The following is a 13775-nucleotide window of genomic DNA, read 5'->3' as shown; positions in this document are numbered from 1 at the left end:
TACATTACCCTTCCCTTTTTAGCCTTTCCCAGAAGCAGTAGGAGTGGTGAGATCATAAGAAGGTGGTTGTAGGAGCCACCTTTACGGAGTGGGCTTGATCACCAGATGGCCTTTTGATGTTTGTGTGCTTTCTTTACAGGAACAGCATCAGCAAATTAGGAATTAAGCAGAAGTAGAACTTTTTTCCCCCCCCACTCTTTCACGGGATGTGAGCACCACTGTGTAGGCCAGCATTTATTGGTCATCTCTAATTTCCGAAGTGGTGGCGGTGAGCTGCATTCTTGAACCGCTGCAGTGCATGTGATGTAGATACACCCACAGTGCGATTATTAGGGAGTTCCAGGATGTTGACCCAGCGACAGTGAAGGAACGTCAAGATATTTCCAAGTCAGGATGATGAGTGGCTTGGAGAGGAACTCCCAGGTCATGGTGTTCCCATGAATCTGCTACCCTTGTCGATCTAGGTGGAAGAGGTCTCGGGTTTGGAAGGTACTGGCGAAGGAGCCTTGGCGAGTTCTGCATTGAATCTTGTACATGGTACTCACTGCTGCCACAATGCATCGATGGTGGAGGTAGAAGGTGTTGAAGGTGATGGATGGGGTGCTAATCAAGTGTGTTGCTTTGCCCTGGGTGATAGTAAGCTTCTCGAGTGTTATTGGAGCTGAACTCATTCTGGCAACTGTAGAGTATTCTATCAGAATTTGACTTGTAGGCGGTGGACAGGCTTTGGGGAGCCAGGAGGCAAGTTCCGCAGCTCAGAATTCTCAGCCACTGATCTGCTCTTGGAGCCACAGTATTTATATGGCAGGTCCAGTTCAGTTTCTGGTCTATGGTAACCCCCAGGATGTTGATCGTGGATGAGTCAGCGATGGACAATACCATTGAAGGTCATGGGGAGTTGGTTGGATTTTCTCTTGTTGGAGATGGCCATTGCCTGCCACTTGTGTGGCATCAACCCAAGTTTGAACGTTGTCTAGGTTTTGCTGGAAATGGGCACGGACTGCTTCACTTTCGTAGTTGATGCAAATTATGCTGCACATTGTGCAAAACATCAGTGAACGTCCCCACTTCTGACCTTATGATGGCGGGAAGATCATTGCTGAACAGTTAAAGATGGTTGGACCTCGGAAACACCCGAGGAATTCCTGCAGTGATGTCCTGTGACTGAAATGATGCCTTCCAACAAGCACAACCATTTTCCTTTATGCTAGGTATGATTCCAACCTGTGGAAAGTTTTGCTTGGACTCCTTAATGACACACACGGTCAAATGCTGCCTTGATGTTAAGACCAGTCACTCAACCTCGTCTCTGGGGTTCAGCCCTTTTGTCCATGTTTGAACCAAGGCTGTAATGAGATCAGAAGCAGAGTGGGCCTGGCCTAACCCAAACTGAGCTTCAGTGAGCAGGTCATTGCTAAGTAAGTGCCACTTGATATGGCTGTTGACAACAATTTCCATCACATTCCTAATGATCAAGCTTAGACTGCTGAAGTGGTAATTCTCCGGGTTGGATTTCTCCTCTTTTTGTGGATAAGACATACCTAGGAAGTTTTCCCACATTGCCAGTCGGATGCCAGTGTTGTAGCTGTACTGAAACAGCTTGCCTAAGGGTGCAGCTAATTCAAGAGCACATCTTCAGTACTATTGCTGGAATGTGGTCAGGGTCAATAGCCTTTGCAGTATCCAGTGCCTGCAGCCTTTTCTTAATATCACATGGAGTAAATCAAACTGGCTGAAGACTGGCATTTGTGATGCTGGGGACCTCAGGAAGAGACCGAGATGGATCAACCACTTGGCACTTCTGGCTCAAAATTGCTGCGAATGCTTCAGTCTTCTCTTTTTCACTGATGTGCTGGGCTCCCTCAACATTGTGGACAGGGATATTTGTGGAGCCTCCTCCTCCTGTTAGTAGTTTATTTGTCCACCACTATTCATGACTGCGTGTGGCAGGACTGCAGAGATGATCTGTTGGTTGTGGGTTTGCTTGGCTCGGTCTATCACTTGCTGCTTTCACTGTTTAACATCCAAGTACTCCCAGGTTGTAGTTTTTTATGGGCTACTGTTTAGAAAACTCCAAAGTATATCATGGAGTTCACCTGACCTACAACTGTTGATTAATTTTGGTTACGATGAGCACAAGGGCCTACCTTTCAGGTGTTAGTCAACAGAGGCCTTAAGCACTTTTAATCAAAAACAAAGTTTATTCTATGAATTTAGTTAACATTTTTATAAACACAGACAGTAGACATTTTTATCAACTACAAACACAAATACCCCACACAGCTGCAGTACTTTATGTATAACCCTTAATGAATTTCCCCTTTAAACTGTTCCAATTTAATAACAAGATCCCATAAACCAGAAAAACCCTTTTCAAAGGTGTGGCCCAACACACAGCACTCAAGACCAGGTTTAGATGCTCTTGTGCCCTTTCCAAAGCAGGTTTGAATTTCTTCCAGAAAACAATTATTTATTTCAAGTTATCAAGTAATCTGGAAACAGCTTTTAAAATGCAGAGAGAGAGCGAGAGACAGGACAAGACTTATCTGTCTGAATCCAACAGCCAAAAGTGAAAATGAAAGCAAAAAACTCAGAGCCACAAAACAGCCCCAAACCAAAGCGAAAGTAAAACACAGAGCCACAGCCCAGCTTCACCCACACAAGGACATCACTGAAGCCATGTGATAAGACAAAACATTTCTTCAAGGGACACTCCCCTGACAAGCTTCACCAGGTTTCACATTTCTAGGTATGCCTGGTGCTGCTCCTGCCATGCCCTCCTGCATTCTTCATTGAACCATGATGGATCCCCTGGCTTAGTGGCAATAGTAGAGTGGGAGATATCCCAAGACCTGAGACTGCAGATTGTGTTTGTATACAATACTGCTGCTGCTGATGGCCAACAGCACCTCACTGATGCCCAGTTTTAAGTTCTCACATCTCATAGAGAATAGAATTTACAGTGCAGAAGGAGGCCATTCGGCCCATCGGGTCTGCACCGGCTCTTGGAAAGAGCACCCTACCCAAGGTCAACACCTCCACCCATTCCCCATAACCCAGTAATCCCACCCAACACTAAGGGTAATTTTGGACACTAAGCTTTCAACACTAATCATGGCCAATCCACCTAACCTGCACATCTTTGGACTGTGGGAGGAAACCGGAGCACCCGGAGGAAACCCATGCACACACGGGGAGGATGTGCAGACTCCGCACAGACAGTGACCCAAGCCGGAATTGAACCTGGGACCCTGGAGCTGTGAAGCAATTGTGCTATCCACAATGCTACCGTGCTGCTACCGAACTGCTCAAAATCGATCCCATTTAGTATGGTGGTAGTGCCACACAACACAATAGACAGTATCCTCAACGTGAAGGTGGGATTTTGTTTCCACTGTGCGGTGTTCGCTCCGACCAACACGGTCATCTCACTATAAAACATTTGGTTTGTATGTTTCATACTTGGGTTGATGCCACACAAGTGGCAGGCAATGGCTATCTCTCAAATTCTCACAAGAAATAGAAAAGCGTATAAACTGCACTTTGAAGGGAAATTCACACCCACGGATATCCTACAGCCTTGCATGCACCTTGTGATGTACTAAGTGTCAATCTTTTTTATCCAGCTCTAGCTCTGGGGATAGCAAGGAAAAATTAGAAAAATAATGCTAATATAAAGAATGGAAATTTGGATAAAGACATACTATCTCATATGGCCTAATCGCATAACCAAAATACTGTATTTGGATTAGTTTGTTCCTCCTGATATTTTCTACCACCTGCTTACCTTTTGCCTTTTCTCGCCATTTCACTCATGCTGTTTTCTCAAGTTTTCAATGAATCATTTTTTAATGAGGCCTCAGTAAGCTGTCAAATCCATCTGTATATCACTATACTGCAATAGCATTGAATAACAAATGCATTAAATAGCTATCAGGCGAAACATGTTGGCGTACACAAATCAAGCTAACAGCTTGGCAATTTCTTGCAACTCAAGAGATAGTCAGTGTCGTGTTACTGGTGAAACAGTGGTGATCCCTCAGTGCCAGCAACAATAACATTGGTACATTAACTTTACTGATTAGATCATTGCTCATGGCGGAACACAGGCTACAAATCTATTGTACGGTGGTGGTCTGAGATTATTATTGGAATATGGAGAATTTAGACAGAGAAAGAACAAAGACTGGCTCCATGAATTTCATCACTTCTCAATTTCACAATGTAGGATCATCCAACTGGCTGTTCGAGATGCAAATATAACAAAACTACTTGTCATATGACACATCATCCTGGTGTGCTATAGCCCCATTTAAGCTATTTATTTCGAATTTTAAAATAATTATATTTCTAACTATGCAAGAGGAAGGGGCTTTCAAGTAGATCCCATGAAAATCATTTTAACTGTGCCAGACACATGCGGAAGACAAATGGTGCCACTGTCAGTACTCATTTTTCAATCACTTATGAAGTCATCCCATAGTTTAAATCTGGAAGTTAACTCACCTGGAGAAGATGAACAAGTTCAAATATTCAGTACCACATTCCAGGAAACTGGGTACACTTCATCTGGCACACTGTCGCTTGCAATAAAATCCAAGCGGGTCCAGTTTCACTCTAAAATTATAAAACACAGTTTAGTAGTTCTGGCCAGTTACATTTTCAAAGTGCACGTTAACTCATTGTTGCCATATATGGAGATGGGTAATATCACATTGATTTGTATTGTGAAATCACTAAAATGCACAACCTTTAACAGAAATCATTTCAGTACACTGCAACTGGTTTCAGAACAAAGTGATCAATGGCAACAAGGACTAGTGGTTCTCACTGCTCTAATATTGCAGAATTGTTCAACGTGGGTGATACGAAGTTGAGGAGAAACTACTTCTCCCAAAGGGTTGTGAATCTGTGGAATTTGTGCGGTGGACAGTGGACAGTGAGTAAATCTAAGGAGGAGTTCGAGATTTTTAATTGGTAATGGGGTGAAGGGTTATGGAGAACGGGCAGGACGGTGGAGTTAAGGCCAGGATGAGAGCAGCCATGATCGAATGGCTGAGCAGACTCGATGGGCCAAATGGCCTAATTCTGCTCCAATATCTTACAAACGTATGATAGATAAATAACCACATTTTGAAATCATTCCACTTCTCGCCTTGCAGTGTAAGTGTTTTTTTAACTGATAACACAAACCCTAATGACTGTTCAATCAAAAAGTGTCACAAAGATCAAGTATGGCTATAATCAAAGAATTTTGACCCAGAGGACCTGGACAATATCCAGGCTTGGACTGACAAGTGGCAAGTTACATTCACGCCACACAAGTGCCAAGCAATGACCATCTCCGACAAGAGAGGATCGAACCACCACCCTTTGACATTCAATGGCATAACCATTGCTGAATCCTCCACAATCAACATCCTGGGGGTTTCATTTTTTTAGAAAAAATTGAGTACACCCAATTCATTTTTTCCAATTAAGGAGCAATTTAGCGTGGCCAATACACCTACCCTGCACACCTTTGGGTTGTGGAGGCGAGACCCACGCAAACACGGGAAGAATGTGCAAACGCCACACGGACAGTGACCCAGAGCCAGGATCGAACCTGGGACCTTGGTGCCTTGAGACAGCAGTGCTAACCACTGCGCCACCGTGCTGCCCTTTGGGGGTTACAATTGATCAGAAACTGAACTGGACTAGCCGTATTAATACTGTAGCTACTAGAGCAGGTCAAAGGCTAGGAATCCTACAGCGAGTAACTCACCGCCTGACCCCCAAAAGTTTGTCCACCATCTACATGGCTCAAGTCAGGAGTGTGATGGAATACTCTACACTTGCCTGGGTGAGTGCAGCTCAACAACACTCAATAACCTCAACACCACCCAGGACAAAGCAGCCGCTTGATTGCTCCTTCTTCCACAAACATTCAAACCCTCCACCACTGACGAACAGTGGCAGCCATGTCTACCATCTTCAAGATGCACTGCAGTAAATCACCAAGGTTTCTTAGACAGCACCTTCCAAACCCACGACCACTACCATCTAGAAGGACAAGAGCAGCAGATACCTGGGAACCCCACCGCCAAGAGATTCCCCTCCAAGTCACTCACCACCCAGACTTGCATATATATCACCATTCCTTCATTGGGGCGAAATCCTGGAACTTCCTCCCCGACAACACAGTGGGTGTACCTACACCTCAAGTTCAAGGCAACTCACCACCCACCTACCGAGGGGCAATAAATGCTGGCCTATCCACCAAATGAATTTTTTTTAAAAGGAAAAAACATGCAGATTTCAAAAACGTCTGAAGGCAAGAGGAGGGAGAGATGGAAGAAGGAATTTATTTCCACTGGCTGGCAATTTGGTTTGTTGTTTGTTTGGTTTGCGTTCACACCCATACACTTGTTTTTTACCCTTTGGGGAATAGTCGGGGAAGTGGTGGAAGGATTTCCGAGCCGATTATCAGCCTGTTGAACCGTGTTGAACAGTCCTTCCATGGCCACGGGTCCTGGTTTTGGACTCGAACCCACAGCTTCTGGTCCACAAGGCCTCCACTGGCAAGGTGGTAACAAGAGGGCATCAATTCAAGGCCATCGCAGGAAAAGCGAAGGTAGAAGTAGGAAGAAATGTTTCTGGCAGATTAGGAAATTCAATACAGCAAAATTGGTTAAAGATACAATCAAGCTGTATGCATTGCTTCTTCAACAAATTTTCTGTTATGCCCTCCACTTCAAAATTAATCTAATTAATTTCAGCTTTATTGTTGTTTTACTATAAAATCCCCAAATCAGTCATTATTATTAATAATAATAATCGCTTATTGTCACAAGTAGGCTTCAATGAAGTTACTGTGAAAAGGCCCTCGTCGCCACATTCCGGTGCCTGTTCGGGGAGGCCGGTACGGGAATTGAACCCGCGCTGCTGGCATTGTTCTGCATTACAAGCCAGCCGTTTAGCCCACTGTACTAAACCATCCCCTTAAATAACAGCAAGCTGCAAACAATACAGTTCTATATGTTTCACACTTCTCTATTAGACAAGGAAATGTCATTAAAACAGAAATGAAAATCGCTTGTCACATGTAGGCTTCAAATGAAGTTACTTTGAAAAGCCCCTAGTGAGTTTATTACCTAAACATTTACTTAAAACATCACAACATAAACAGGGTACACTACACCCAAGAATCACTATCAATGGACTGAGAAAAAACAAGTTTCTGTTTGGAGACAGAGGTAGGGAGGGGATTTATGATCATAAAACACCACACATGGTTCCCCTGAATGTTGTTTTAAAGTATATAAACCATAGTATTGACTAAAATTACTGTGGATGAGCAAGTGGTGCTATTTCCATAAAAAGCCAAATGAAGAGCAATTAGTTGATATCCAAGCAACAAAGCTAAAATTGTTAGATACAAAATGGGGGTACAAAAAAATAATGGCAAAATTATATCTTCCAAAGATGATTCTGAATGCAAATGATGACAGAGGGAACCCAAGACACTGTAGGTTTTGGGGGTGGGGTATCTTCCTAAACCCAGTTACTATAGGTTTTAGTGATGGGGCATCTCCCAAAGACCCAGTGATGGTACGTTTTGGGGACGGGGAATCTCTTTAAACCCGAATACTGTAGGCTTTAGGGATGGGGAATCTCTCCAAACCCGGCTTTGGTGGGTTTTGGGGACAGGGGAATCTCTCTAAACCCGGTTACGGTGGGTTTTGGACATGGGGAATCTCTCTAAACCTGGTTTTGGGGATGGGGAATCTTTCTAAACCCGGTTACGGTGGGTTTTGGGGATGGGGAAATCGCTCTAAACCCGGTTACGGTGAGTTTTGGACATGGGGAATCTCTCTAAACCCAGTTTTGGTGGGTCTGGGGGTCAGGGAATCTCTCTAAACCCGGTTTCGGTGGGTCTGGGGTCAGGGAATCTCTCTAAACCCGGTTTTGGTGGGTCTGGGGACAGGGAATCTCTCTAAACCCGGTTTCAGTGGGTTTGGGGGAATCTCTCTAAACCTGGTTTCGGTGGGTCTGGGGTCAGGGAATCTCTCTAAACCCGGTTTTGGTGGGTCTGGGGACAGGGAATCTCTCTAAACCCGGTTTCAGTGGGTTTGGGGGAATCTCTCTAAACCTGGTTTCGGTGGGTCTGGGGTCAGGGAATCTCTCTAAACCTGGTTTCGGTGGGTCTGGGGTCAGGGAATCTCTCTAAACCCGGTTTTGGTGGGTCTGGGGACAGGGAATCTCTCTAAACCCGGTTTCAGTGGGTTTGGGGGAATCTCTCTAAACCTGGTTACGGTAGGTTTTGGACACGGGGAATCTCTCTATACCCGGTTTCGGTGGGTTTGGGAATCTCTTTAACCCGGTTAGAGTAGGTTATGGGGATGGGGGACCTCTCTAAACCCGGTTACAGGGGGTTGGGGGATGGGGAAATCTCTCTGAGCCCGGTTAAGGCTGGCTTTAGGGATGGGGATCTCCCAGGGCCGGGGTATGGGGCCCTGGCTGAGGGCCCAGTTACCGAGACCGGAGGGGGACGGGGAGAGGGGGAGTTACCGGTGCGGCGGCCGCGGTGGCGGAGTAGGCCGCGGTGCTGGCGGTGCCGGTGTTAGCGGTGTCGGTGTTAGCGGCCCCCCCGGGCCGGCACAGGCTCTCTGCTGCGGAGACTCGGACACCGAGAGCGGCCCTCAGCGCCAGGACCCCGCCATGCTGACTGCCCCGAACACCGCCTGATCACAACCGCAACGCTCTCACTCCCCAAAGCACACCCGGGGGGAAGCAGGGAAGGGATATCGAGCCGCAGGAACGCAGTTTGTTTTTAATGGGCAGCGTTTTTTTTTGAGGTGCAATTTTTTTAATCCGTTGGTGACAGGCGCTCCGTCGGGTCTCTGCGGCAGAGAAGCCCCAAGACTCCTCCTCCTTCCCCTCCCCTCATTGGATGGTTGCTATGGGGGGGCCGAGTCGTTGCTAACGAGGGGACTGGGTGGTTGCTAAGGAGGGGGGACTGGGTGGTTGCTAAGGAGGGGGGACTGGGTGGTTGCTAAGGGGGGGGCTGGGTGGTTGCTAAGGGGGGGGCTGGGTGGTTGCTAAGGGGGGGGGGCTGGGTGGTTGCTAAGGGGGGGGGGGGCTGGGTGGTTGCTAAGGGGGGGGGGGCTGGGTGGTTGCTAAGGGGGGGGGGCTGGGTGGTTGCTAAGGGGGGGGCTGGGTGGTTGCTAAGGGGGGGGCTGGGTGGTTGCTAAGGGGGGGGCTGGGTGGTTGCTAAGGGGGGGGCTGGGTGGTTGCTAAGGGGGGGCTGGGTGGTTGCTAAGGGGGGGCTGGGTGGTTGCTAAGGGGGGGGCTGGGTGGTTGCTAAGGGGGGGGCTGGGTGGTTGCTAAGGGGGGGGCTGGGTGGTTGCTAAGGGGGGGGCTGGGTGGTTGCTAAGGGGGGGGCTGGGTGGTTGCTAAGGGGGGGGCTGGGTGGTTGCTAAGGGGGGGGGCTGGGTGGTTGCTAAGGGGGGGGCTGGGTGGTTGCTAAGGGGGGGGGCTGGGTGGTTGCTAAGGGGGGGGGCTGGGTGGTTGCTAAGGGGGGGGGCTGGGTGGTTGCTAAGGGGGGGGGCTGGGTGGTTGCTAAGGGGGGGGCTGGGTGGTTGCTAAGGGGGGGGCTGGGTGGTTGCTAAGGGGGGGGGCTGGGTGGTTGCTAAGGGGGGGGCTGGGTGGTTGCTAAGGGGGGGGGCTGGGTGGTTGCTAAGGGGGGGGGCTGGGTGGTTGCTAAGGGGGGGGCTGGGTGGTTGCTAAGGGGGGGGGCTGGGTGGTTGCTAAGGGGGGGGGCTGGGTGGTTGCTAAGGGGGGGGCTGGGTGGTTGCTAAGGGGGGGGCTGGGTGGTTGCTAAGGGGGGGGCTGGGTGGTTGCTAAGGAGGGGGGACTGGGTGGTTGCTAAGGAGGGGGGACTGGGTGGTTGCTAAGGAGGGGGGACTGGGTGGTTGAAAGGGGGGGGACTGTGTGGTTGCTAAGGGGGGGACTGGGTGGTTGCTAGGGGGGGACTGGGTGGTTGCTAGGGGGGGACTGGGTGGTTGCTAAGGGGGGGACTGGGTGGTTGCTAAGGGGGGGGACTGGGTGGTTGCTAAGGGGGGGACTGGGTGGTTGCTAAGGGGGGGGACTGGGTGATTGCTAAGGAGGGGGGACTGGGTGGTTGCTAAGGAGGGAACTACAGGCCGGCGAGCCTTACTTCAGTGGTATGGAAATTACTGGAGAGAATTCTTCGAGACAGGATCTACTCCCATTTGTAAGCAAATGGACGTATTAGTGAGAGGCAGCATGGTTTTGTGAAGGGGAGGTCGTGTCTCACTAACTTGATAGAATTTTTCGAGGAGGTCACGAAGATGATTGATGCAGGTAGGGCAGTGGATGTTGTCTATATGGACTTCAGTAAGGCCTTTGACAAGGTCCCTCATGGTAGACTAGTACAAAAGGTGAAGTCACACGGGATCAGGGGTGAGCTGGCAAGGTGGATACAGAACTGGCTAGGCCATAGAAGGCAGAGAGTAGCAATGGAGGGATGCTTTTCTAATTGGAGGGCTGTGACCAGTGGTGTTCCACAGGGATCAGTGCTGGGACCTTTGCTCTTTGTAGTATATATAAATGATTTGGAGGAAAATGTAACTGGTCTGATTAGTAAGTTTGCAGATGACGCAAAGGTTGGTGGAATTGCAGATAGCGATGAGGACTGTCAGAGGATTCAGCAGGATTTAGATTGTTTGGAGACTTGGACGGAGAGATGGCAGATGGACTTTTATCCGGACAAATGTGAGGTAATGCATTTTGGAAGGTCTAATGCAGGTAGGGAATATACAGTGAATGGTAGAACCCTCAAGTGTATTGAAAGTCAAAGAGATCTAGGAGTACAGGTCCACAGGTCACTGAAAGGGGCAACACAGGTGGAGAAGGTAGTCAAGAAGGCATACGGCATGCTTGCCTTCATTGGCCGGGGCATTGAGTACAAGAATTGGCAAGTCATGTTGCAGCTGTATAGAACCTTAGTTAGGCCACACTTGGAGTATAGTGTTCAATTCTGGTCGCCACACTACCAGAAGGATGTGGCGGCTTTAGAGAGGGTGCAGAAGAGATTTACCAGAATGTTGCCTGGTATGGAGGGCATTAGCTATGAGGAGCGGTTGAATAAACTCGGTTTGTTCTCACTGGAACGAAGGAGGTTGAGGGGCGACCTGATAGAGGTCTACAAAATTATGAGGGGCATGGACAGAGTGGATAGTCAGAGGCTTTTCCCTGGGGTAGAGGGGTCAATTACTAGGGGGCATAGGTTTAAGGTGAGAAGGGCAAGGTTTAGAGTAGATGTACGAGGCAAGTTTTTTACGCAGAGGGTAGTGGGTGCCTGGAACTCGCTACCGGAGGAGGTGGTGGAAGCAGGGACGATAGTGACATTTCAAGGACATCTTGACAAATACATGAATAGGATGGGAATAGAGGGATACGGACCCAGGAAGTGTAGAAGATTGTAGTTTAGTCGGGCAGCATGGTCAGCACGGGCTTGGATGGCCGAAGGGCCTGTTCCTGTGCTGTACATTTCTTTGTTCTTTGTTCTTTGTTGAGGGGGGACTGGGTGGTTGCTAAGGAGCGGGGACTGGGTGGTTACTAAGGGGGGACTGGGTGGTTGCTCAGGAAGGGACTGGGTGGTTGCTAAGGAGTGGACTGGGGGTTGCTAAGGGGGGGGGGACTGGGTGATTGCTAAGGAGGGGGACTGGATGGTTGCTAAGGAGCGGACTGGGTGGTTGCTAGGGGGGGACTGGGTGGTTGCTAAGGGGGGACTGGGTGGTTGCTAAGGGGGAGGACTGGGTGGTTGTTAAGGGGGGGACTGGGTGGTTGCTAAGGCGGGGACTGGGTGGTTGCTAAGGCGGGAACTGGGTGGTTGCTAAGGGTGGGACTGGGTGGTTGCTAAGGCAGGAACTGGGTGGTTGCTAAGGGGGGATTGGGTGGTTGCTAAATGGGGACTGGGTGGTTACTAAGGGAGAACTGGGCTGTTGCTAAGGAGGGGACTGGGTGGTTACTAAGGGAGGACTGGGCTGTTGCTAAGGGGTGACTGGGTGGATGTTAAGGGGATTGGGGGTTAAGGAGGATGATTGGGTGATGGTTGAGGCATGGGCAGTTGCTAAGGGGGGACTGGGCGGTTATGGGGGATTGTGGGAGTAGTTGGAGGACTATATAAGGGCAGCACGGTAGCATAGTGGTTAGCACAGTTGCTTCACAGCTCCAGGGTCCCAGGTTCGATTCCCGGCTTGGGTCACTGTCTTTGCGGAGTCTGCACGGGTTTCCTCCCACAGTCCACAGATGTGCGGGTTAGGTGGATTGGCCATGCTAAATTCCCCTTAGTGTCCAAAACATGTTAAGTGGGGGTTACGGGGATAGGGGAGATACGTGGGCATCAGTAGGGTGCTCTTTGTAAGGGCCGGTGCAGAATCAATGGGCCGAATGGCCTCCTTCTGCACTGTAAATTCTATGACTATGACTGGCAGTTGCTAAAGGGGGACTGGGCGGTTATGCGGAATTGTGGAATTGTAGGCTGGTTGCGTGACTATGCGGTTGCTAAGACGGAATGGCTGTTTGTCACAGGTAGAATTGAGGAGAGGGAACCAGTGGGTGTGGTTTACTTTGACCTTCAGAAGGTTTTCAACAAAATCCCACAAAATAAATTTTCATGTAAAATTAAAGCGGATGGGATTGTGGGCACTGTATTGAGATGGATAGAAAACTGGTTGGCAGACAGGAAACAAAGAGTATAAACAGGCATTTTTCCGATCGGTGCTGGGACGCCAGATATTCACCATATATATTAATGATTTAGATGAGGGTACTAAATGCAATATCTCCAAATTTGCAGATGACAGCAAGCTGGGTGGGAGGGTGAGTTGTGAGGAGGATGCAGAGATCCTTCAGTGTGATTTTGACAAATTGAGTGAGTGGGCAAATGGATGCAGTATACTTTGGATAAATGGGAGGTTCTCCACTTCGATAATGAAAACAGTAAGGCAGACTATTATCTGAATGGCCATATATTAGGAGAGGAGAATGTGCAACGAGACCTGGGTGTCCCCGTACACCAGCCACTGAAGGTAAGCATGCAGGTTCAGCAGGCGGTAAAGAAGACAAATGGTATGTAGGCCCCAGACCGCCCAAAGTGGAGATAAAGAATACGGGAAGGAGCTGAACTCCTCAGGTTTCATCGTCGAGAGCAAGCTGAAGACGAGCATGGACAGCATGGTGACCCACCCACCCACCACTCCGCCATCCAATGCCTACCCCACCTATGATAGACTGTAGGTCACGCATTGGACTCTTCAGTCACCCGAGAACTCATTTTTAGTGTGGAAGCAAGTGGTCCTCGACCCCATCTAAATCATTGATATAGACTTTAAATAACTGAGGCCAAACACTGATAGAATCATAGCATTTACAGTGTAGGAAGAAGCCATTTGGCCCATTGAGTCTGTACCGGCCCTTGGAAAGAGCACCGTGCTTAAACCACAGCTCCACCCTATCCCCGTAACCCCACCTATCCTTTAGACATTAAGGGGCAATTTAGCATGGCCGATCCACCTAACCTGCACATTTTGTAGGCAGTGGGACGTAACCGGAGTACCCAGAGGAAACCCAGACAGACACAGGGAGAAAGTGCAGACTCCGCACAGTCACTCGAGGCCGGAATTGAACCCGGGTTCCTGGAGCTGTGAGGCAGCCGTGCTAACCACTGCCACTGTGCCGATCTTTGCAGCAGTCCACTATTTACAACT

General features: G+C 48.9%; 2 protein-coding genes across 7 annotated transcripts in view; one reads left to right on the top strand and one right to left on the bottom strand.

Annotated features, from left to right (window-relative positions):
• Positions 1-8818, bottom strand: part of upf2 (UPF2 regulator of nonsense mediated mRNA decay) — a 148647-nt gene extending 139829 nt beyond the window's left edge. For 2 of the 6 annotated variants that reach the window (XM_072471013.1, XM_072471014.1), the window contains exons 1-3: positions 8551-8812; positions 4507-4617; positions 3788-3895 (exon numbers count right to left, since the gene is read on the bottom strand). In XM_072471013.1, coding sequence (XP_072327114.1) covers positions 3788-3816 — 29 coding nt within the window. In that variant the 5' untranslated portion in view covers positions 3817-3895; positions 4507-4617; positions 8551-8812. Of the gene's footprint in view, positions 1-3787; positions 3896-4506; positions 4618-8550 lie in introns of all 6 variants that reach the window. The other 4 variants (XM_072471012.1, XM_072471009.1, XM_072471011.1 and 1 more) reach the window with 4 other exon arrangements.
• A 1398-nt stretch (positions 8819-10216) lies between these two features.
• dhtkd1 (dehydrogenase E1 and transketolase domain containing 1) overlaps positions 10217-13775 on the top strand; it is a 68964-nt gene continuing 65405 nt past the window's right edge. Inside the window, exon 1 of the mRNA XM_072471008.1 lies at positions 10217-10365. Coding sequence (XP_072327109.1) covers positions 10353-10365 — 13 coding nt within the window. The 5' untranslated portion in view covers positions 10217-10352. The remainder of the gene's footprint in view (positions 10366-13775) is intronic.

Source organism: Scyliorhinus torazame, chromosome 13 (genome assembly GCF_047496885.1).
Source record: "Scyliorhinus torazame isolate Kashiwa2021f chromosome 13, sScyTor2.1, whole genome shotgun sequence".
In the NCBI taxonomy this organism is placed as follows: Eukaryota; Metazoa; Chordata; class Chondrichthyes; order Carcharhiniformes; family Scyliorhinidae; genus Scyliorhinus; species Scyliorhinus torazame.
The sequence above is the reverse complement of the archived record's forward strand: the minus strand, read 5'-3'. Positions and strand labels throughout refer to the sequence as shown.